The sequence below is a fragment of the Pteropus vampyrus genome, unplaced genomic scaffold (assembly GCF_000151845.1).
Source record: "Pteropus vampyrus isolate Shadow unplaced genomic scaffold, Pvam_2.0 Scaffold28, whole genome shotgun sequence".
NCBI lineage: Eukaryota > Metazoa > Chordata > Mammalia > Chiroptera > Pteropodidae > Pteropus > Pteropus vampyrus.
Genome location: NW_011888809.1, coordinates 2,478,234 through 2,502,990, shown reverse-complemented (window position 1 = coordinate 2,502,990; position 24,757 = coordinate 2,478,234). Strand labels below are relative to the sequence as shown.

General features: G+C 34.6%; 1 protein-coding gene and 1 pseudogene across 4 annotated transcripts in view; both read right to left on the bottom strand.

The window, feature by feature from the left end:
* Window positions 1-24,463, bottom strand: part of ATAD2B (ATPase family, AAA domain containing 2B) — a 108,189-nt gene extending 83,726 nt beyond the window's left edge. For 3 of the 4 annotated variants that reach the window (XM_011356583.2, XM_011356581.2, XM_011356582.2), the window contains exons 1-7: window positions 23,837-24,463; window positions 9,419-9,570; window positions 5,106-5,155; window positions 4,598-4,751; window positions 3,363-3,465; window positions 2,438-2,546; window positions 261-377 (exon numbers count right to left, since the gene is read on the bottom strand). In XM_011356583.2, the coding sequence (XP_011354885.1) occupies window positions 261-377; window positions 2,438-2,546; window positions 3,363-3,465; window positions 4,598-4,751; window positions 5,106-5,155; window positions 9,419-9,570; window positions 23,837-24,052 (901 nt within the window). In that variant the 5' untranslated portion in view covers window positions 24,053-24,463. The remainder of the gene's footprint in view (window positions 1-260; window positions 378-2,437; window positions 2,547-3,362; window positions 3,466-4,597; window positions 4,752-5,105; window positions 5,156-9,418; window positions 9,571-23,836) is intronic. The other variant, XM_011356580.2, reaches the window with a different exon arrangement.
* LOC111737608 lies at window positions 7,071-7,188 on the bottom strand (annotated as a pseudogene).
* Window positions 24,464-24,757: the final 294 nt, after the last annotated feature.

Genomic DNA, 24,757 nt, shown 5'->3' with positions numbered 1-24,757 from the left:
CAAAGTAATACAAAAGTATGAGCAGTATTTATTATTAAATTTAAGGTTCTTTAAATAAAATGCACATGCTCTATGTAATTCGATATTGCAACTATGTAATTTTCTTTCTGTTGTTGTATGTGTGAATAGAAGTACATAGGAAAAGATGTATGGAACCTACCGCAAGAGATTTCATTCTTTTAAATTCAGCAACACTAATTTTTTAAAGGGGCGGAGCAGAAAAAGCTACTCAACTACAATAAGAAGTTAGAGTCTCATACCTATTGGAGGTGCTTGGTATCGATCCACTGTTTTTCTTTGTCGCAAATTATATGGTCTATCATTTTCTTCTCCTTCTGCCTCTTCAACTTCTATATCACCATCTTCCTCTTGAGATTCTAGTTTCCCCCACACAAAAGAAAAAGGACTGTTTTAAACCACAAGGATTTGGTCTACTCTAGAACTAAATATTTACATTTTATCTTTTACTCTTTACACAGGTGACATTTAAAAGTGTCATCATTTTATGATGCAGCATAAATCAATATAATTAAAAATCAACCTAGATAGACGTAAAAGAAAATGCCTTTCCTACAAATAACAGATATAGTTCTCTGCTAAATAAACCGGTATGACCATTATTTGATCCCTTGGTTTACTTATTACCTTTCAATCTCCTTAGTCATACAATACGGTAATAGAAAATTTCAGAATTTTACTACAGCAAACTTCATTTAATGCCCAATTAATCACTGAGTATGGCTGGTATTCAAACACCATTTGGTAGTTCAAAAAAATATGCTTACAAGATAATTACTAATGTTATAGCAAAAAGAATTTTTATTGGCAGTATAACAGTTTGTTAGGCCTGTTGACAATAGGTAAACATGGATTAGTTACATTTTGGTAGGAAAATGGAGGTATGAATTGGGAGGGAGCATGAGGCAGATTTCCGAGGTGTTGATAACACTAGTTTAGTACTCGACACCAGTGATCACTTTATGATAATTCACCTAGCTATCTAGACATGCAAAAATTAAATTATAATATACATAAACCCTGTTTATTTTTAAACAGTGGTGTGCCTATAGCTATAGATTTGACATCTATTCACAGCTTAAAACAAAAGTCTAATGAAAATTTATAGGCTTAACATCCCCAAATGCAATATACTTTATGATTAACTTTTTAACCACAAGAATTATCAATATAATACAATCATATTAAGGCACAGGAAATATTTAAAATTGCCAGTGATGCTGAGAAAAATGAGACTAAAAATGCAAAGGACTTCACATCTTACTCATGACATATGAAAGCTTATTTTAAGTTTTTAAAGATTTTATCATTAGGTTATAAAGAAAATCAGCAAATACAATATTACTTAACTAAATTATACTATAAATTACTTGCACCCAAACAAGTTTCCTAAAGCCTTCAAAAAAGAAAAAAAAAAAAAAAAAACACTTTTTGAAAATATGCCTGCAAAATGACACACTATTTATTATGGGAAGAAATTCTATATGTGGTTAATCTACTTTGGAAACTCTACAAAGGTGTTCGCTTAATGAAAAGGTAAAAATAACATCATAAATCTGTCTCACCTATACTGATTTCCTCCAAAGGAAGCGATATAGCTGTAACAATAATATCTGTTCAATAAAGTACCTTCATTAGAAATATCAGCTCTTCAAAACTTGCTAATAAGATAGTAATTACAGAATATAAGAAACCCATTCTTCTCTAGTAAGACTTCCTGGTAAAATACAAGTACTCTGCATTTTACAATACACCAAACCTTCTGAAAATCCATTTCAATAAAGCAGTTTAATTCCTACAGAATTAAATCCTATAGACGTATTGGTCATTAATTTATAATCTTTAGGGCAAACATACTTTCGTCATGTTTCTAGCTCCATCCCTACAAATTCAGTCAAGGTTCTTCAGTTCAGGACCCAGACATGCCTCAAAAGAGAACAGTACAACCCCTCCACTAGCACTAGCAGTCCCTCTTTCTCTGAACTTCACCATTTACTCCTCAGTCCATACTACGGGACCCAAATAGTTAGAGATTTAGAGGCTATGGATAGAAGGTGAATATGCATAGAGGCTTCTAGTTAGGAGGTACCTAAATACAAAAGAAAGAGACCTCAAGTAACAAACAAATCAGCCCATGACAAATACCATACCAGATTAGGTCACTTAAGGACTACCAACAGTCACTACTAAGACACATTACATAACAATGTATAGTGTACAGTAAAGGCATTTTTCCAAATGCAGGAAATGAAAACTCAGAATGCCAGCCAATTAAAATTTATTCCAAATTATACAAAATATAAACCTCTAGAGCTAAAAATCATCTACCCAGAAATATTACACATATATTATTTGTACATATTTTTCTTTCCTTCTACCTGAACTTTCTAGTCTTTACTTCATAAGGGGCTTTACAAACCTTCTTCTTCACCCTCAGTAGAGACTTCATGATGATTTTGTATCCCATAACTATTTCTTCTCAGTGACTTTCTTCGCCTTTTCACTCTTGAATACATATCCATGTTTTCCTTTTAAAGAAAGAAATCTGTCAAATATTAACAAGGAATTTATTCCCAGCTATAAATGTTACAACCCAATGGGACATGCCCACTCAATAAAATTTCCCAAACACCTATTTGCAAGGCACAGACTCGTAAAAATGAAGCTTCCTGAATTCAAATAAGAAACAAGAGAATAAAATTTATAAAATATTTGAAAGTTGAATACTATAATGCCCTGGACATACTTTCTCCCTCAAGCAAATTACAGTGACCTGTGGGATTAGTCACAGGTCCCTATGAAAGAAAATACAACAAGTTAAATGCCATAAATAAAAGTACAAAGTAGAATTCAACAAGAGAATCTTCCTCTATATAAGAGGAGGGAAGAGAGGCAACATTTGAAATGAATATTGAAACAAAGGTAGGACTCTATCAGTCCCTAACCAGAAGTATTAAGAGGAATAAAAAATAGGGGAACAAGAAGGATTTGTTTATGTTTGGGCAATGGTGTGTGAAAAGATAAAGTTGAAACCAAATTACAAGGGCCAAAGTGTTTTTAATTCAATACATAATAAAAACCATTAAAGGTTCAGATCAGAGAAGTTACAGAATCAGAGCTATACTTTCAGGTGACTCTTTTGGCAAATGTGTAGAGGACCTTTTGGGGAAGGTTGTGGCAAGTAGAATATGAAAGAGAAAAAGCAATAAAATCACAAGCGAAACTGGAAACAAAGAAGGAACAAATTCTGTTAATTCAAAAAAATTCAAATGCTGTTCACTCTCGCTTTTTATTCCTCAATCAAAATAAAAAACTGCAAAGGTTGTTAAAGTTAATACACTCACAAATTCTGTATCTGTCCACATTCGAAGTCGTTCCACTTCTCCCGATCGACGATTCCGTCTGATGTTAATGTTGTCCATTTCTTGTAGTACAGCTTCAGCAGTACTGCAATCAGATAATAAAACTAGGGTTTAGACAATTTGGAACCATACACTGCATCATATATGTAAAAGAAGTCTTCAACAAAGCATAATTAAACTATCTCTGATACTTTACTGTATCTAACATCCCAATGAAATATTTCTTTCTGAATTGATATCCATCAAAAGATAACAGCCCCCAAAAAGATGAAACCAAAACGTCATCTACCTTAATATATTTATTAAAGCAAAACTTACAAAATAGAAGACTTTTGTTTATAAGGCTCCAAATATTTAAATCCATAATGGCAGTATAAATAAATGACTACAAGATCAAAGGCACTGGGAAAAAATAATTTAATCTTTTTATTTGAAGATGGTGTTAAGAATCATCTAGGATAAAGGATTTGTAAAAAAATTTAAAGCCAATAAGGTAACTGAACAAGTATTTTTGTAAATTAGTAAACACTGACATCCAACATGAAATACATGTTGACATTAGCACATTTTCTCTATTAAACACACTTAGATAGTACTTACTTTGTGTCCAGAAACTGATCTAAGCACTTAACAAATAACTAATACTCAAATTTGAGTTTACTCTCTCCTGTTAAACAAGGATTGTACTGATTTCCCTTCTCCAGGCCTTTGCAAAGATTAAGTACAATAATTTATAATCTGAGAAGAATTACATTCCATTGCCCGTAGATGATGAACAGTCAGCTAGGCTCACTCACTAGCTACAACCCATATAGCCAGTGTCAAAAAAGACCTTCAATACAAAATCCTGACTAAGCAAATCCTGACTATACTTACTATCTATATTAATATGAAACTTAATATTGCTTAAAAATTGTTAAAAATACAAATGTTAAATAAGAAAATTTTAAATGACTATAGTAGTTTAGAATAAAATTACTCTTTATAGCATCTAACTAGGCACAAGAGCTTAGAAAGGATGAAAAAAATTTAGCTATTTCATAAATTCTATTCATCTAGTCAACTGATAGAAGACGACAATCACTGCTAACTATTAATTCAAATTGTTATAAAAAATTGTATTTGTTGCTAAGTCAATGCTTTAGTTATTTTTATAACATAACTAGCTTAAAAATCAAATAATTAAATGAAACTGCTTACTTCATAAGCATTCATACCTATTTACTAGTTGATCAAATAACAAACTCTGGTTCACACTTTCAAATCTGTTTTTCCTGGAACGACAACTTTTTCTGACTTCCATGTCACCATTTATACAAGAAAGGTCTCCATCCCCCTTCTTTTCCCCTCGAAGGGGATGGCTTCGAAGGGCTACAAGAAGAGAGATATTTCCATTTCAAAGAACAGGGCATAAAAAGAAAGAAAAAATTTAAAAAAAACTTTTAAAAGACTACAAAAAGTTTAATATAACCTCAAATGATTTTAGTATCTGATAATCTAAAATTTCTATAAATGTTTACAATCTGTCATAATAATTTAAATTATTTCCATTGTACTGATTTCTCAACTTTTAACAATTACATATGTATTTACTATGACTGAAATCCATTCATTTCCAACAATATGCTGAACATACTAGTAAATCACTTTATTTTACCCCACTTTAACACTTTAAAAACATTATAAGAATTTCAATACTAATTAGTTTCATAACAGAATACTCACATAAGCTACTATGTCCGTTTGGTAATGTAGCACCAGGCTGAGAAGTTAACCTAGAACACAATTATATTTAATATGCAAACACATCAACATTCATTTAAAGAAGAAATGCAATACTGGTAGAATCATTTTAATCTTTAAAATTTCAGTAATACAGCATTACTTTTTGTAAGAGTAAAGATTTTTTTACTCTAAAATTGATAATAAATCAATTAATAAAATATACTAAGTCATTTAATTACTTCAAGAAAAACTTAATTATAGAACTTACTGTCTCTTCAACTCTATAAGTTAAAATCCAAAGAAAAGGCTTAAGCCTAACACATATCATAAATTAACTGATGCCATAAGTAGCAATGGTCATAGACATTTACCATTGGTTTGGGTTGAAAAAATAAAATTGAAACAATGTCAAATTTATTCCAATAGTAATATGTAAAAAGAAAAAAGTACTTGAACGCCAATACCATTTAATAATTTCTCCGAATATTTTCTGACACCTTCTAAACTGACAATGAAAACTTAGCTAATTTCTCAAGAGTCATTATACAATTCTCCCTTTTGGGTGGAGAAAGAAATGTTGAAGGAGAGATATTTAAATGGTCATCAAAACATGAAGACGTAAGAAAAAGTCACCTACGCCTTACTATAATGAGAAAGTTCAGACCTAAAGTGTTACATAATAAAAAAGCTGTCAGCATAAACTTACTTAGGTATTTTTGAAGAACTCGACAATTACTATTTTTGAAGATTAAAAAAAGGGAGGTCATTCAGAAAACAACAAGGATACAGATTATCTTCTACAAATTTGCATAAATTTTTTAGCTAAAACATTTTAAACGTTTTTGGTTACACCAGCACACTTCACGTTAAATTATGTGTTAACTATTATAACCATTAAGTATAAATACCCCTGCCTAATAATGGTCACAGCTAGGATGACTAAAAGATATGAACAAAAATTCAAACTATCGTCTTCAGACTGTCAAAAAAACAAAAACAAAAATTCCAGCCCTCCCTTCCCCCAGAATATAACAAAAAACTTCCTTGTTCGAATATACTACCTCTTGGAAAGTATTTCATTTTTAGCACCTTTGTCTACCAAGTACACAATTCTCCTGGCATATGAATTTAACTGTAAAGTCATGAAATTGATGTATTAACAAGACATTCCTTAGATGATTATACATGTTGTATTCTCTAGAATCAATCTCAAAATCCAGTTAAAATCACATAGAAAAATCAATTTTATAACTTCATATACTTTGACTTTGAACCCAATATAACAGTAACTCAGTTTGATCAATTTATTCAGTCTTGACTCCAAATGAATTTTAGCTGTATACGAATACAAATGGTTGAAATTATACATACTTAAATTAGTCAAAAGAATAAAATGCTAACCCTAAAATTATTCTACAAAAGAAATCTAAAACTTTTCTGAACAACAGCAACATCACTGGGAGAAAAGCACAATAAGATTTTTTTCTCTCTGAAGAAGACAATGCTTACTTGGCTTTTATTTCTTTGCTAAAAAAGGTTTGTTATATGGTGGGGGGGTCACACACATGTTCTTCAATCAATCTAATTATCTTACAATCACAGATTGTTATCATCACTTTACCATTATCATTTCTCTTTATAAAAAGGAGATATCAAAAAAGACAAACAATATTAAATGCTGTGTATATAAAGAATACTGGGATTTTAAGAGCTGGCCTGCCTATCCAATATTATATGTGCCTAAAAAGTCTCTTGAATCAACATTTTCAAAAGTTAATCACTTAAAATGTAACCAGGTGGGTTCACACTATTTAAATACATCCTCCAATAAATCTTTTATGATTATAAAGTCTCCTTTATTTTTATTATTATTATTTTTTTTTTTTTTAGGTGAGGCAACCCTTGGTTGACCTTGTAGACTGCAAGGACCCTGTCAGTTTACAATCCCTTATTTTTTATTTTTTATGCCTACAGCACCTGGTCTTCCTGGGCGGTCTCCTATCCAAGTACTAACCAGGCCCAACCCTGCTTAGCTTCCGAGATCAGACGGATCAGACTTGTTCAGGGTAGCATGGCCGTAGACTTAAAAAACTTTTTACCCCATCAACAGACAAGTGAATAAAGAAATTATGGTTCATATATACCATGGAACAGCACTCAGTCATTAAAAAAATGAATCCTACCATTTGCAACGACATGGATGGACCTAGAGGTTATTATGCTGAGTGAAATAAGTCAGACAGAGAAAGATAAATACCATATGATTTCACTTATATGTGGAATCTAAGGAACGAAAAGAACAAACTAATCAAAAACAGACTCACAAATATAGTGGACAATTTGGTGACAGACAGAGGGGTGGGGTATTGGGGGCTGGGAGAATGGAGTGAAGGATTAAAGAAGTACAAATTAGTAGTTGATAGCTGGGCATGAGGATGGGGAGCACGGCACAAGGAATACAGTTAGCATTAATATGATGGCTAAGTGGAGGGCCAGGGGAGGGAGGGAGCAATTGGGGGGATCATTTTATGAACAATATAGATGTCTAACCAATGTACTGTATACTTGAAACTAATTTAAATAAACAAATTTTTTTAATTAATTAATAATCAATTTTTAAAAAACTTTAAAATGTGAACTACCAAAACAGAAACAGTAAATTCTGTTAGTATGCATTATTTCTTAAGCTTTTTATTCAAAATGTATTTAATATTTCTTTTAAAGGAGTGTCATACTCTACGGTACCTAAAGGGAAGCAAAACTATCTCCCCCCCCCAAAACTGAGGCCTTTTTATATATAAGACATCAATTTATATAAAGGCCTTCTGAGTGGATAAGATGTGGGAATCTAGTGCATTACATACTCGAACTTGAATTAAACTGTTAAAATTATCTTACAGTTAAAAGGTCAAAATTTAACACTGAAAGAACATTTTTTAGAAACATTTATGTAGAAAAAGAAGCCTGATTCACTCAAAAAATACAGGACACAGATTATAACAGGTAGATCAAGTCTAGAAGTGTAATTAAAGGGCAGCACTCATCTTAAACGTCATTACAGTGATTTGGATCTGTTTCATCTCACATATGAATAAGTATAAAAAAGGGGAGATGAAATCAACAGACTATGATTCCTGTATTTTTCTACTTAGCTCCCAGACGATGCAAAATAAAAAATTTAAAATACCACTATGCTGTACATCTGAAACTAATACAACATTGAATATCAACTGTAACTAAAATTATACGTACTTAAATTAGTCAAAAGAATAAAATGCTAACCCTAAAATCATTCTACAAAATGAATCTAACACTTTTCCGAACAACAGCAACATCACTGAGGAAAAAAGCACAATAAGATTTTTGTCTCTCTGAAGAAAACAATGCTTACTTGGCTTTTAATTTTTTTTAATGCCAAAAAAAGGAAGAAAAAATTCTTTAAATAAAGTGGTACCTTTTCCGGAACATACTGAAATAGGTACAGACTCTTTAGAGACTAGTAAATGTACTGCCTATCAAAGTTTATGTAACTCCAAAGATTTTTTTCATTAAAGAGTAACAGTATCCAGAATTTACATATATACACACATATACATATGTGTGTACGTATATTTAATCAAAATATTTTTAAATACTTCGAGGAGAAAAGAAACCAAAATATTTTATTTTTATTTGTTTGCAGTCAGCACATCATCAGCAATTCTCTATTAAAGACTTTGGAGAAAAGAAAAGCTAAAGATTCTGAGTTGATTTTAAATCTCTTCTGTGTGTGTGTGTGTTTATCCTATTTCATTAAACTACTACCATTTACTTTGGTGAGTAAAATTAAGGTTTCTTGCTATATATTGAATCAGACGCAAAGCAAATTTAGTTGAAAACAAGTAGAGAGATAAAAAGATTTAAAATTAATTTAGATTTTATTATATTTTAGTATGTCATCTGAAGTGGAATATTTAATAATTTTAAAAAGGGGAGATTTTACATACTTTCAAATTAAAAAATTCTAACCATATGTTTTTATTGAAATTTGCAGGACTATAAACATGTACATGTATGCATATTTAAGACCTATCAAAACCCATAGTTTTAATGAGTTTTACTACATACTACATATTTTCATGAAAAAAATATATTTTATGGCATATTTGGAGACAACAAAATTGTATACAGAAATTATAAAGTAAGTTTAATACAATTTATAAGTATATCTAGATACTAGTAGCTTTACAATTTAAGAAAATTCACACTAATTTCAGCCCTGAATCATATCAAACAGTTCACGAAAAAACAATCAATGAGTTTTCACTTCTCACCTGGTCTGTCCACTTGATATGTTCCATTCCTCTCGCTGACCAGTACCCCGTGATTTTGATTTGTCTTTGCAAACAGAATCAGGTTGTTTCAAAGTGCGTTTGGCTGGAGGAGACACGTGGCTGTCGCTTAAACTACCATCAACCTCCGATTTCTGAAAGACAAAGTTAAAAATGTATTTATTATTCCTATTAAAATATACAGAATTCTTAAATTCTTAGATAAAGTACAGTATTTATTCAACCAATAAATATTTACTGAATGAATCACTCTACAAGTGTAGCAAAATGTAATAATCTATAAATAGAGAGAAAAGAGAGTCAAAAGATGACATTTATAATCAGAAAAGGATGTTTAGTCTTGTTTGTATCTGAAAATAGTTTCAACTCTACAGAAAAGGTGTGTGTATATCTTTTCATGACATGATTCTTCATTCCTCTTCTAAATACTCCAGTGTGTATCTCCCAAAACAAGGGCACATTACTACAGTAGCATCATACAACCCTCTCAACCAGGAAATCAACACTGATATAACACAGTGGCAACCCACAGACACATTCAAATTTTATCGAATATCTCAACAACGTCTCTCTTTCCTTTCTCGTTCAAGATCCTATTCAAGAACACATACTGTATTTCGTTATCAGACCTCCTGTGTCTTCTTCAATTTGGAACAGTTCTTTAGTCTTTCCTCTTGACTGTAAAGAGTAGCCTTTCATTCGCTAGGATGACCTTCAATCTGGGTCCATTTGATGTTCCTCATAACCAGAGTCTGGCCATACATTCTTGGAATATACAGAAATGACACTATGCATACTATATCTACCCATCATTATCAGCTTGATCACCTGGTTGAGTTGGTGCCGGCCGGGTTTCTCCACTGTAAAGTCTATTTTTCCCTTTTGTATTTGATTAGATTAGGTGAAATTATTCTAATGATTCACCAATATCCTATGCCTCATTGAACCTCCCCACCCACCAGCCTTAACATTCACTGACTACTCTTGCCTTTATCCAATACCACTGAGGTGATTATCTAATCCCATCATTCTTCCTACATTCTTTAGTTGGCATTCTACTTTAAAGAGTTTTCCCCTCTCCCCTTTACCCAATTCATTTACTCATTTATTTATATCAACATGCACTTGTGGATTCTTATTTTATTATATTATTTTGTTGTTCGAATTATAAAAGATTTGGCCATCAGGAGCCCTTTCAAAGTATTTCCTGTATCCTTTTAACATTTCCCTATCATTTTGAGTATTTTCTTACTTTCTAGCACAAAAAAAATCTCTAAGCTCATCTTGTACTTTCCCTCCCTGACCCTAGAATTAGTCATTTCTCCAAAGAGCGAGTCCTGATTCCTTTTAGTCAAGGATGGTATTTAGAAACCAAGACAAAGGCACAAAGTGCACTCACTATTACCAGGGGTTTCACTGCTACTACGTATTCTTAGCAGAGAGAGCTAGAAAATATATGTAAAGAAAATATATATATACACACATCTATATTTCTTTAACTGTGCATAAATAATAAAAAAAATAATGTGTGTACATTAATGCTTCTAATGCTAATTCCACACCTTAAGTTTCTTTCTATACTTTCCTTTCTGTTTGTAAACCTGGCTTTTGTCATCTCCAATTCATTCATTCATTCATTCATTTTATTTATTTATTTACTCTTTCGATTAATTAGTTTATTTAAGGTAACCAATCTCTCAACCAGAGACCCCAGCCATCACACTTCCATTATTCCCTCCCAGCCGCATGTCCTCAGACTGCAGGAAGGTCACTATCTCTGCACGGCGGCTCTCCACCATGCCATTCTTTGGACACTGAGCAGGTGAAGAAGAGAGCAGAAGAAAGGACCTTCTCTTTAGAGAAGATTTAATCCATATGCTGATATCACTTGGCATTATAAATCAGTATTTCAAAGGAATATATAATCATTTTCAATATGCTACCATATAAATATATTTGAGTTTGGTCTCCTTTTATGCTGCAAATTTCTTTTAAAAATATATATATATAAATTATGCATTTCATAAATGCACATTTCTTTATATTTTCCCAAAGCAAGACACTATGTTACACAGTCAAAATGTAGCCACTAGCAAACAAACATAAGAAATGCTTACAATGTATGTTTAAAGGTATCTAAGTATAGCCTATAGAATTAATTCACTTACTAAAAATTTTTTTGCAAAAAAACAATTTCTATTTGTGTTTTAATTTAATTTAACTAAATTAGTTTTAGTTGAGCTAGTTTTAAAGTCACAGGACCAAACTCCTACTAAAAGGCACAAAGGGAAAAACAATTAGAATTCAAAGATCAGAGTGTCTATAATTAAGGATAATAAACATGTCAGTTGTGTAATGTACACAGCAACTTATTAGTTGTAAGTTCCCAGGAAAAACTGATTAGCTACTTCCATACTATCCTCCCTAGCAGACTACATTTGTCACTACAAATGTGTTCCACTCCATTCTGAAACCATTTTTAACAAGATTCTGGGTGATTCTTGTGCACATTAGGGTTTGAAAAGCATTATCATATAACATATTCATCAAGTACTCACTGAGGAAGTAATGTCATGTGTTCTAAGCTAAGGCATATTTGTGAATACAGAATCTGATACCTATAAAACTGCTTTATCAATTTAGATAGTTCAAACCAGTGTCACTCCTTATCAAATCCCACCACTCACCCTTCAAGACACATCTCTACCTTAAAATCTTATCTGAAGAATCTCACATAAGTTGGCCTTTTCTGTCTACTAGCTGCAATCCTACATTTTGGCGCTTAACTATATTCAGTTTAGCATCATATATTGACCATTTTTAAGTGTCATGTCCAAGTCTCAAGAGTCTAGCAAGATTTTAAGTTCTTTAATTTAAAAAAAAAATAACACCATTTCTTTTTAATCCCACACAATAGCAAGCAAAAAAAAAAAAATTTTTCTCCAAGCTTGTTCAATAAATTATTACTAGAAATTATTAGGGGAAACAAAAGAAGAGTAATGGTCAAATAAGTATGGGGAAACAATGAGGTCCAAGGTTTTTTTGCTGCAAAACTTCTAAGAGTTCGTAATATGCTAATATGCAGTGTAAATCTAAGTATAGAAGAGAGTATATAACATTTCACAAACTTATTTGATCAAGCTCTCTTTTTTCATAGAGCATTTGTAGGCAATGAAGTTTCAAAAACATATTCTGGGAATAAGTACTATGTACTTATGGAATTAAAGACAAAACAGTAAAATATTTAAAGTCCAGTCATTTTTTAAATGATCTGTAATGATGTTGCTCCGATTAGCAATTTAAATGAGTTTGTATGTCTACTGGTCCTTATTCTCTGATATCTTGGGGTTTTTGTTTTTGGTTTTTTTTCGGTTCCATTCAGAGTCTCTCTCAAAGTGTTATCCACATATTACTTGAATCAGAAATCACCTGAATTTCTCATCAAAAAAACATAACCTAAACTAGAATCTCTAGTTTATATCTAGTGAGATATTCTTAATAAGGGCCTCCAAATGATTCTTAGTACACAAAAGTTTGAGCACTTCTGGCACATAACACAGTTTTAACTATAATATGAGGCACATCATCCTAACAGCTGCACTAAACTTCTCTTCTGGAAGAATTTCAATCTTGACTTGGCTCTGTGAAAGAAACCTCAGAATAAATAGCATTACAAAGGGATTCTTCCCTCCAAAGAAATCTAGGGACTTAAGCAAAGCAAATAAGCAAGATGTAGCTGTGCAAAATGATTACTTCAGCAGCATTTTATTAACTTCAAACTTTGGGAAAGCTTTTACCTACAAACCTGATACTAGCAGTTCACCTTTAATAGGATAATCATATGTTCAACCTTAACTTTTTCATCTTCAAAGCATTTTACTAGTTAATTATAACCTAACCCTTTGAGGAAAGGCGTTACCGGTTTCAGGCCAAAAATTTTAAGGAGATTATGCAATCTACCCACAGTCATTTAGCAATCTGTATCAGAGAGATTACAATCCATGAGTAGGAAAGGCATCTCAGACTAAGGGAATAATTTCACTTAACGAACATTTACTGAGGACCTACTGTGTATTTAAGACATGGGAGGAATGATAAAATACATTAAAACCTACTTGAACTCAATACACAATCTATTGGATTGATAGTTACAATGATAGTCATATAGCATATTACAGCAAATACTATAATAGAAGCATACAACTCTCTGAAAGCAAAAAATAAAAAATGTAAACTGCTAGTAGAGATGAAGGAAGACATCATAAATGACGTGCACTTTATTTTGTAACAACATATTAATGGGACACACAGAATGGTTAGAAAAACATGATTCAAGGATAAACTGACTTCCAAGGGAAGTAGTACAATAGTAATAGTGTCAAATGCTACAAAAATGAAAGTTACGATTAAAAAAGATAAAGTCATCCGACCTAAGTGACATTTTCCTCTAAACTCTAACCTTCTAAAATAGGTAAGATTTCCCATTTGCAAAAAATCATTTTCTAGTCAAGTCTTAGAGTCTCTTAAAATGTTCTCCTCAGCTACCACATTAGTGACCACTATTCTACCACAAATCACATAGTATTAGGTAAAAGAGCTTGAAAATAATGAATCAGAGGAGAATTTATGCTGCTCGGGTATTCAGGGAAGCCTTCCCGCTGAGATCAAAATTTATCAGAAATCCAGAACTTGGACTTTAATGTAAAAACAAAAAATTATGTATCCAAGTATAGCATTAAAAAATGAGAAATTCAAGGAAACAAGTGAATTAGCAGGACACTATATTAATTCAAGACTTAATGGTGGCCTTATCTAGAACTATAAAAGTAGAAAATAAGAAATCAATTCCAAAAAACAAAATAACTAAGAGATTAGTGACAGCAGTATCCAAATTAAGACAATAGGACAGATATAAAAAGTACTTGTTTTGTAGTTTTTAGGGAGTGTGGGAGGAGGCCAGGGGACAGATGTTGAAGGGAGAAATGTTATGCTGAATTCTGATTACAAAAGTTAGGTTTAGAATTCTAGCCAGAAATCTAGGGAGATATCTATCAGACTGCAGGAAATGCAGCTCTGAGTTAGACAGAATAAGGTAAAGCTAGAGATAGCTATGAAATGGTAATAAAAGAATCACAACAATGAAAAAATAAGAGGGCAGAAGTCAAAACCTTAAAAAATGCCTACATTAAAGAGATGAGCAAAAAGGATCTCATATAAACTAGAGAAAAATAAAGCTGATAAACCTGTGGATTAGTAAATAGCAGGTCACTGTAGCTTCTGATAGGGCAATTTCTGCAAAGTGCTGAGTGAAAATCACTAAGTGAAGAACCGAGTGGAGAAAAAGTGCAGGTGACGGACTGCAGTTAACTCTAAGAAGTCTCAGAATTAAGAAAATAAAGCAATCGTCTAAAAAAGGCACAAAGTCAAAGAAGTCAGGGAAAGATTTTCTTTTTTAAAAAGATAAGATGACCTGGTTTCTTGTATATAGACGAAAAGGAACCACAGAAAAAAATAAAATAAAACTGTAGAGCATGACTGGTGAGAAAAAGATCCTCAAAGAGACAAGAAAAACGGAACAGGAACATTAGATCAGAAAGTGTATGGGTGTGATCAATCTTATCCAATTTCCTTTATAAGACACTTTTTCTACCATTTTTAAAAATAAGTACTTCAGTTTTCATGAGAAAGCTTAGAAGCGCAATCTCTTTTTCTTTCATTCGTAAAACAAGTACACAGAGGCAGCAGTTACCATGACTGCAGCAAACAAAACTCACACTGCTACTTATTTACTTAAGGCCAATATTATGCTACAAAGTTCTAAAACTTCAGGCACATAAAATGTCCTAAATTTTCCTCAAATATCCCAAGAGCAATGGCTTACCAGTTTAATATTAAACGATCATCACAAAATAATATGGAAAGTGGAAAAATATACAGAGGTGAGCTGAGGTGTTGTAAAAAAGATAAAAATAATCTATTATAATTTAAAATGTATTTTTCTTCCAGGAAGAGAGAGATTTTTTTATTCTGAAAATAATACATACTTAAAATGACAGGGAAACAATGTAGGTAGTAAAAAATGCCACAGACTTAAAAATTGGACAGAACCAGTCTTCTACTGCAGCCTTACCACTATAATTCAAAAACTACTATTTACCTCACAAGATTGTTAGAAGAACCAGGTGAGTTAGTATAAGTTATAAATATTACACCTGCAGTCTGCCAGTGGTTACAGACTCAAGTAAGGATACTTGTTTGGTTTTGAAGGATTCATACAACTTCATAAGTTTACTAATTATCTTCAGTGATTCATTCCTTCCAGAAACGAAATTTATTAAGTAACTATCATTGTGTTAGATCCTAAAGATACTTGATGATAAGACAGTCTCTGCCCTTAAAGGAAGTTAAAGCCTAAATCTTGAAATCAGACAATAAAAGTTATAAAAACTTAACAGTGCTGAAAATATTGCATAGCGGGATAGATACTGATTAGCTGTTTACAGAACAATTTAGCAAAAACCTATAAAAATTTAAAATACATATACCTTTCACCTAGTAATTTTACATCATCTAAAAGAGAAAGGTCATTTTCTGCTACATTATTTAGAATATTAAAAACATGGAGACAACCTAACGGTGTACCAATAGGGAACAGTTAAATAAGTGATAATTACTTAATGATACAACAAAATATTAAAAAGCCATCAAGATGAATGAATATTTAAGAATGTACATGGCGCAAAGAAAAATTAACTATCATTAATACTATATAGGGTATGATTCCATTTCTGTCAAAAATATACACATATAAATAACCCACACATACAGGTACAATGGTCTGCAAAGACGTACAGCTGACCATTATCCCTAGGTAGAACGAAGTGGAGGAATTAGGGGAGCAGAAGACGGTCTTTTATTTTTTTCTGTGTACTTCCAAATTGTTTGAAAATTTTATTTCATAATATTAAAATTAAAATATTTTGCCAAAGAGCTGAGGTCAAGAATCTTATGTGCTACTTTATCTGCAATGTCTGGCACTTAAGAGTTACTCAATTAACAACACTAAAGAATTAAAGATAGACACTTCCATTTCCAGCTGAACTGCTGCTTCTAAATAATTGTATGACACTGAGCAACTATCAACTATCGCTTCTCTGTAATTCTCCATCTAATAAATTTGAAGACTGAGTTAGAATAGTAAACACTAAAAATGAAAACTGAACTTTAATTTTAAATTTTACTTTCAAAATTTTAACACAGAAATCACCCACCAGCTCATGAATCTGTGCTTCCAGTTTTTCTTGTTTGTGCGCACCTCTTAATGAAGCTTCTCCTATAGTATCTATACATCGGTTTAAAATACTTATACTATGTCACAGATTAAGAAGTTAAAGCTCTACCACTGGGGTTTGGTTTTACTTTTTAAAAGTAGATTCCCTTACCTTGCACAACCAAGTACACAACTCCAACACTCACCCTAAGTGTGAGCAATGGAGTATACTCTACTTAAAGGGTATTAGTAAGTTGTAAAGAAAACAAACTTTCATCAAACAACTTTAAAGCTCTATAAATCCCTGACAAGTAAGCCACTTAGCACAGGGGCCAATGTGCCAATTCCCTGCAAATTAATCTAGGAATTCAAATACATTCCCAATCAAAATTCTAGGTGGATCTTTTGAGGAATTCTATAATCTTAATTGGAAATGCATATAAAAAAATAAAGTGTCTATGGCCATGCTACCCTGAACATGCCTGATCTTGTCTGATCTCAGAAGCTAAGCAGGGTTGGGTCTGGGAGACCATCTTGGAATACCAGGTGCTACAGGCATTAGAAAATATAAAAAATAAAAATAAAAATAAAGCTCCTTGAATATCTAAATCAACTCTGAAAAAAACAGAGGAACTTGCCTTTTAGGATATTAAGACACACCTCGAAACCGCAGTTATAGAAATAGTGTGGTACTGCAACAAGAATTAACAGACCAACAAAAAATAGACCAGAGCGGGATATATGTGAGAATTTGGTGTATTATAAAGTGTCACTCCAAAGGACAGGTTGTCTGGCAGAATGAATAAAAGACCTAAATAGGAAAGGTAAAACTATGTGTGTGTACAGGGTCACAATGTAAACAGTATTGCTTCTTATTATGAGACAAAAAAGGTTAAAAACCACTGATCTATAATAATACTCTTGGAAAATAAGAAAATAAAGCAAATCCAGTAGAAAATAGAAAATTGGGCAAAAAAATATTAACAAGCATTTCAGAGATGAGGAAACAAAAAATACTATGGACATAAAGCGTTGCTCATACTCACAAATCAAAGAAAAGCAATTAGATAGATATTGCCAAATACTGGCAGGGGTGTGGGGATACAGGAACCCCTATACACTACTCCTAGAATTGGAGCAGCCAATCTAGAGGTAATGTTTAAGTACATGTATATTCTAGTCCACTCCTGGGTATCTCAAAGAAATTCCCCCACAGTAAATCCCCAAGAGACACTATATGAGGATGTTAATTGCAGCACACAAGATACAAGGAATACACTGCACAATCCAGGAGGTGTCATTCACATAGACTGCAGTATGAATGGTGCCTCCTTGACTTCTGCAATATGGCAGCCCTATAACAGTGAATCGAAGAGACAAAAATGCTTGCCCACATGGCACATTTTAATGTTGGAGCTGCTTGGTAAATATTTACTGGCAAAGGAAAAGCAAGCATCGCCACCAAACGTTAGGCTTGATTACCTCCCAATGCCTGTCTGACAAATTTAGAGAACGTGTCCTATGGGTATCTGAAGCACTAATGCTTCAGAGATTTTGATATGAGTCCTAGAATACAGACACAAACTAATAATGCTAAACATGTTTAATTCACTAGTATGTATCTTCATATATAAATATGCCATATAATGTCTTTTCAAGAGGTTTAAAGTATAAACATTATTTTTAAATGGAAAACACTTATCAACCCCCAGAGATAAATAGATTCCTAGGGCATAAAAGAAACTGTACACACTGATAAATCCACATTGCCAAGCAGAGGGAAAGATGGCAGCACAAGTATCTTAAGTCTCTTTATAGAGATTTTGTTTCCCAAGCCATCTTTAAAATATTGGGAAGGAAAAATATTGCAAAATGATCTCTACACAATATGCCTGCTCCTCTCCCTACATCCACCCCCTGAAATGAGGCAGTAAGCAATTACTGAAAATCGCTGTCCTATATTTCATATCCCTACAGGCTACTGTTCCCACTTTTGGTCCCAATACAATCCTAGACAGCACAACTCCAGAGTCTAGTGAAAATCTGTCTATACACAGTACATACAGTATTTCCTGACTGTACAACGGCTACCTTCTTCAATTCTTTTAGATATTTGTGGAAACTACTGATTGAACAGCATCAAAAAGTAGTGATACAGATGAGACAGTAAGATATACAAGTGGAGAACACAGAACTAGATTTAAATATTGTCCTTACTACTTATTACCTATTTGGCCTTCTACTGGCCATCTAACCTCTTCCGCAACTCAATTTCCTCAGCTGTAAAATGGGAGTACCGTCACCTGCTTTACTGGGTTGTTGCAGGGATTAAATGAGACAGTATGAAACACCTTAGTTTACTTCTCTCCTTACTAGGATACCACCAAAGAGGCAAAAGGGCAAAATGCAACAAGTAAATATAGCAAGTGAAGATTTTCAATACGAAAATAATTTTAAATGAGGCATACTTTCCATTCATTCATTCAAAAACTATTTATTGAGTAATATCTGGCAGGCACTATTGTAAGCACAGATACAGCTGTGAACAAGACAATCTCTGTCTTTAAAGAACATTAAAGAACATCGAAACATTCAGTGAGTAAAGGATTAGAACTGTTACCCTGCTGAGCTTCTATGTTATTCATTTGGCCCCTACCTTAAACTGATTTATCTTGTTAATAATTTTTCATATATACATACACACACACACACACACACACCATGTGCATACTTACAGTCCTGAAGGGAGGAACTGTGTTTTATTAATCCTCTATTCTCAAAGTTCAATCATCTTGATTTTCGCAAAATAGATCAGCTCTTTAATATGCTGTTCATTCATTCATTTAACAGATATTTATTAAGCATCTTCTATGTGTTGGATGCTGCACCAGGCCCTGGGAATATAGCTCTTGCTTTCATGGAGCTTACAGTGTACTCTATTAGAAGGATCTAAGAAGAAAACTTTAAACAAAGGTATATATCCTACCTCCAACTAAAACTACAATAACAATCTAAAAATGTTTTTAAAATCTGATACCAAAATACTTACAGTTCAAAAGCATCTGAAGTTTGTAATCTTACAGCATATACTCAAAGTATCTAAAAGCTAATACAAATTATAGCCTATTAACTTTAAGGTGGATGTCTTCTCTATTGTTTGATATAAGCCACATACAATATTTAACTCTCTAAAAATCTCTAGCTTATATTTAAATAAAGTTAACACATTTTACATATGGTTTTTCCCCTAACTTTGTACTTCCATAGAACTTTTTATCCTAAATGCTTTTTACTCAGAGACTAATTTTTCACAAAAATCCTCCCCTAGCAGGGCGGTTGTAACAGAAGTATAAAATATTCCTAGTACAGTAACAAAAACCCAAATATCAAGAAATCAACTCAGTAATGCACATAAATGAAACATCATTGTGTATGTCTGAAAAGAAATACCAAATACACAATTCGAAGTAATACAACACTTCTCTGAAGTGGATCCTTGAAGAGACAGATCACTCTCTGAATAGTCAGGTGTCACTGGGTTGGGCTCCTTAGTTATAATAAGTTGTAATCCTACCACCTGTCCAGCTGGTTTCCAGAAGTTATACGTTTATCTATAATTATGTATTTAGGAGACATGCAATCAAGAACCTACCAAAGGGTGGTTAAAAAGACTGCCAGGGAAGATGATTTAAGGAACTGATATGTATTCGCTTCTACAGATGTTTTAAGTTTCATCACAACCTAAAAAACTGCAAGTTAGTATAGTATTCGAACTAAGGAAATGGCCAGGAACAGAATTTTTTAAGTTACATTTTCAGCTGGCTATCAGAAAGAATCCTATGAACTACACAGCTGCTTCGGTTCAAAATTGTGACAGAGGAAACTGCTTACCACATTACTCAATATCACCTATATGTTGCTCTATATGGTGCTCTATATAAATCTAATACAAGGAAAACCTGCTCTACTCTGAGGAACTTTTATTTATCCCTACTCATCTGAGTTCTAAACATTATTATATTTCCTTCTCAGGCTTCTTTTCCATGTTTAACCTTCAACTTCAACCACTCTGCTTGTGCTGTGTTAACAAATGCATGAGTGTTGGAAAAGAATAAGTACAGGAAGATAAAAGAACATATTAAAGAAGAATCTACTGATTTTTTTTTAAATAAAATTAAAATGAAACAAGTTTACCTATAAAGTTACTCAAAATATTTCGATCCTCTCAACAAGACTCAGGGTCAATGACCATCTCAAAAAGCTAGAGACAAAGCCAAAAGTACCAGCAAACAGGCCTAAAGGAAGGACAAAAAAGAATTGAAATATTTTTCAAAGACGGCTTTCCAATTCTGTGAAAACAGGAGTTTTTTGCTGAGACTCATAGGTGGAGCAAATAAATGCTAATTACTGCATTTTAAATTATGCAGATTAACTGATCTAAAAGAGGTCAAACTTTAAATATGTTAAACATAAAATCCAAGTACATAGGACTAACTAAACAGCACAAATCAACTTGACATCTAAAAACTGTAGTCACAAGAAAATCATTCCAATAACCCAGAGAATGTATCATATGTTTGTTTCTCTATCCTACACATACTTGGGGGAAAGGGCAAAACTACAGGCACAGCTCATGGTCCTATGACTTTTCAGAGCAAATAAAATGTCTCTAGACACAGTGGACGAAATCATCTAAAGAGTCAGCGGAAGGAGGAGGAAAAAATATCAGCATCAAGTGTAGTAAAGTGAAGAACATAACACAAAAGTAGAAAGAGGGGAACCTCTTCAATTATATGTCATAAAGACGAATACATTTCTTCCGACAAAAATAAGTCTCCTAGAGCAACAACATGAGCAACCCCATTTCTCATTAAATGAGTCTTTACAGACACTAACAAATGTCTAAGACTCCGCGGACATAGAGGGTGCCTTTTAAGTACTAAACCAGAAAGGGTGAACCGGGAAGAGTGCTAAATTCTTGTAACATAAAACCAACAGGAAGAGCTCACCAGACTCAAATCAATCCACTTCAGAAATGTACAGCAAAGAAATATACAACCTGCTTCACAGTCCGTAAACTTTAAAAATTCAAAATTATAATTTATCCTCTTCTAAAGGACAAATCACAATTTAGGATTAGTAAATCTCTTAAATTTCTCGGAGAAAGTAAATAGATCATTCCATCATCTAATACAGCCAGATAACAAATCTTCTTAAAAACTGAAAAATGTTTTGAAGTTAATCTTCATTAGACAGTTATTTATGGTCTTTTAAACATTTTAAAAAGATCCTTGAAGCAAGTTTCATTAGAATCCTTCTAGAAAGAGCTTTAATATCTTTCATTCCTCTAGTAATTCAAAAGCTACCAAATGTGGAAACTAATAAAATAAAATTCTAAAAATTATAATAAAGCTACCAAATGTTCATTTCTACACTAGATTATTGATTCCTTGCCTTTTAACATCTCCATAACAGCTGCTTGACAAATTACCTCACCTTATTCCTCAGGGGGTAAGGAGAGCATGATATCCATGAATTCAAAAATGGGACCACAAACTGATCAGTGACAGATGAGCTAATTGCTTCGGATGAATTAGACACTGCTCTAATAGACTAGACATTCATATCATTCTACAATTAAATACTTACACTCTAAATATTTTATTTGTCCTTAAGTGTAGAGAACAGACCTTTCTTAAATTTACTTTTATTTTAAAATGTTAGTGTCAGAATGTCAATAAGCTTATATATGTTTGAAATAATTTCTACAGAAAGCCCAGTTTTCAGAATAATTACTCTGAATAATTTGTACAACTTTCAGATTTAATTTTATTTCAACTTAAAATAGTCTAATAAGGCAATTCTGAAAATGTTTTCTAGATTTTTAGCAAAATAAAAGCCAAATACATTTTCAAAGATACAATAAATATAATTCAAAATAGTAGGGTAAAATGTCTGTTGTATTCGCCTCAGTTCATTATGATTAGTGTCAATAATATGATACAAAGTACACATAAACCATAATCTTGTAGACCTCTACAGAAAATAAAATGTTGCTTTCTTCCCATAAGAATAACAAAATGGCATGGATTTAAAGGAACATTTTAAATGACTAGCAATTTCCAGCCAAGTTACTCTTGGTAAATTAGTCTTTTTCTAGACAAAAACAATACTCTCTCTTCTGAATTCATAATCGATCTCACAACACAAACTTAACAATTCCTTTAAAGTGATAAAACATATGTGCTAGTTTAGTTTTATACACTGTAACAAAATTTCAATCACTTTTTTAAAACTAAATCAACGGCCTTCTCCAAATGTGAAACTGTGAAATTGTGAAAACGATGGTGTTAATTAACCTTTTATAAAATATTCCGATAACAAGAAACCATTCAGTTTGGAGATGATAGTGCCTACCTACTATCCAAAACATTCTACATGTTTCTTTCGACATGCCCCTTTTGTGACCTGAAAGCTCTACTAGAAAGCTCTACTAGGTCCCTACGAGAACCTTGGTTAGCTAGCTGATTCTCCAGCTACAGTATCGTTTGATCTCTCCTGCCTGGAGAAGCGACAGTGTTAATTTTGTTTTTAAAGTTCATGTCAGAGCAACTACAAACTTTTTTCAGCATCCCTGCCTGGCTGCCAACTGGAGTTCTCCGTTCACTTCCTCACCAACTTGAACCACCCCCAAACAGTTTGAAAGTAAGCTGGAGTCAGACACACGCAGGAGTTGACACTTACAAAAAGGGTCTGACACCGCAGAAAACTTTCACTTCTCTTCTCCGGCCCTTCTACCCGGGCACTCCCGGCCCTGGCTCTTGCTTCCCTAGAATTTCCCTCTAAGGCAGGACAAGGACACGGAAAGCAGACCATTCTAATGTCCCCGAAAAGACCCCCAAAGCCCTCTCCCCTGGATTAAAGTGGTGTTTTTTACACAAAAGAGACGGGCCAGCGGAGCTGTCGCGGCCCTACCCAGCCCGGTGCCATCCTCCACCGCACCCGCAGACCCGGTTTCCAGCCCCCGAGCGGTCTCCACTGGAGGCTTCCTGCCCCAACCCGGCCAGACAAAGCCCCGGCGGCCGGGCCGGCACTCGCCAGCGTCCGGACTCGGGCCGCCGCGCGCTTACCCGTGCCTCGTCCAGAGGGACGCCGGCGCCACCGCTTCCCCCGGCCTTGGCGGCGGGGCAGCTGGCAGCGCGGGTCTTGGAGGAGCGGGTCCGAGAGGAGATGAAATGGCTGCTGCCTCCGGTCGCCCCAGGCTCTGCTCCGGCCCCAGGCCCAGGCCCGGGCCCAGGCGACTTAGACCCGAGAAGGCGCAGAGAGCTCTTCCGGGTGTTCACCATGGTCCAGCCAGGAGGACGGCGTCCACGCCGCGCCCGGGAGAGCCGAGCAAGGCCGGCCCGCCGGCCGGGCAGTCAGGGCCAGTGGAGCCCGGCCAGGAGAGTCGAGCCCGCCCGGACTCTGCGGAGCGCAGACGAGGACAGGTGAGAGTCGGGCAGCGGAAGGGCAGTCGGCGTGAGAAGGCAGGTGGCGGGAGGCGGGAGCAATGCCCCCGGCCGACAGCTCAGACCCTCCGCCGGCTTCGCCTTCCTCAGCGGGAGCCGAGCGGAGCCGCCATTTCTGCCCCTTTCTCTCTCGTTCTCGCTCTCGAGCTCCGTGCGTCAGGGATCCAGCGCTGCAGGGCCGACGAGACCGCTTCCAGCCGCGGCCGCTGCAGGGCGCTGCAAGGCCGGCCAGCCCTTCTCTTGCCGGCTGCTCCCTCCTCTGCCCCCGCCCCTCCAATAGGCCCCGCCCAGCGGCGCGGCGTCAGCGCTCGGCGGCCGGAGAAGGGGCGCTCTGGGCTGTGTCAGCTCTATGGTTTCCAGGTCTGGCCCGCCCTCCAGGAAGGGGGATGGGAAATACCAGAATGAGCGCGGGACGAGCCGTAGTACCTAGCATCCCACCGTCACCCCAGGTGGCCTGGATGGAGCATGAAACGCCCGGCAAGGGCCAGGGATGAAGGGTGACCGGTGACAACAAGGGCGCGATGACCTGAGCTAGAATCCCAG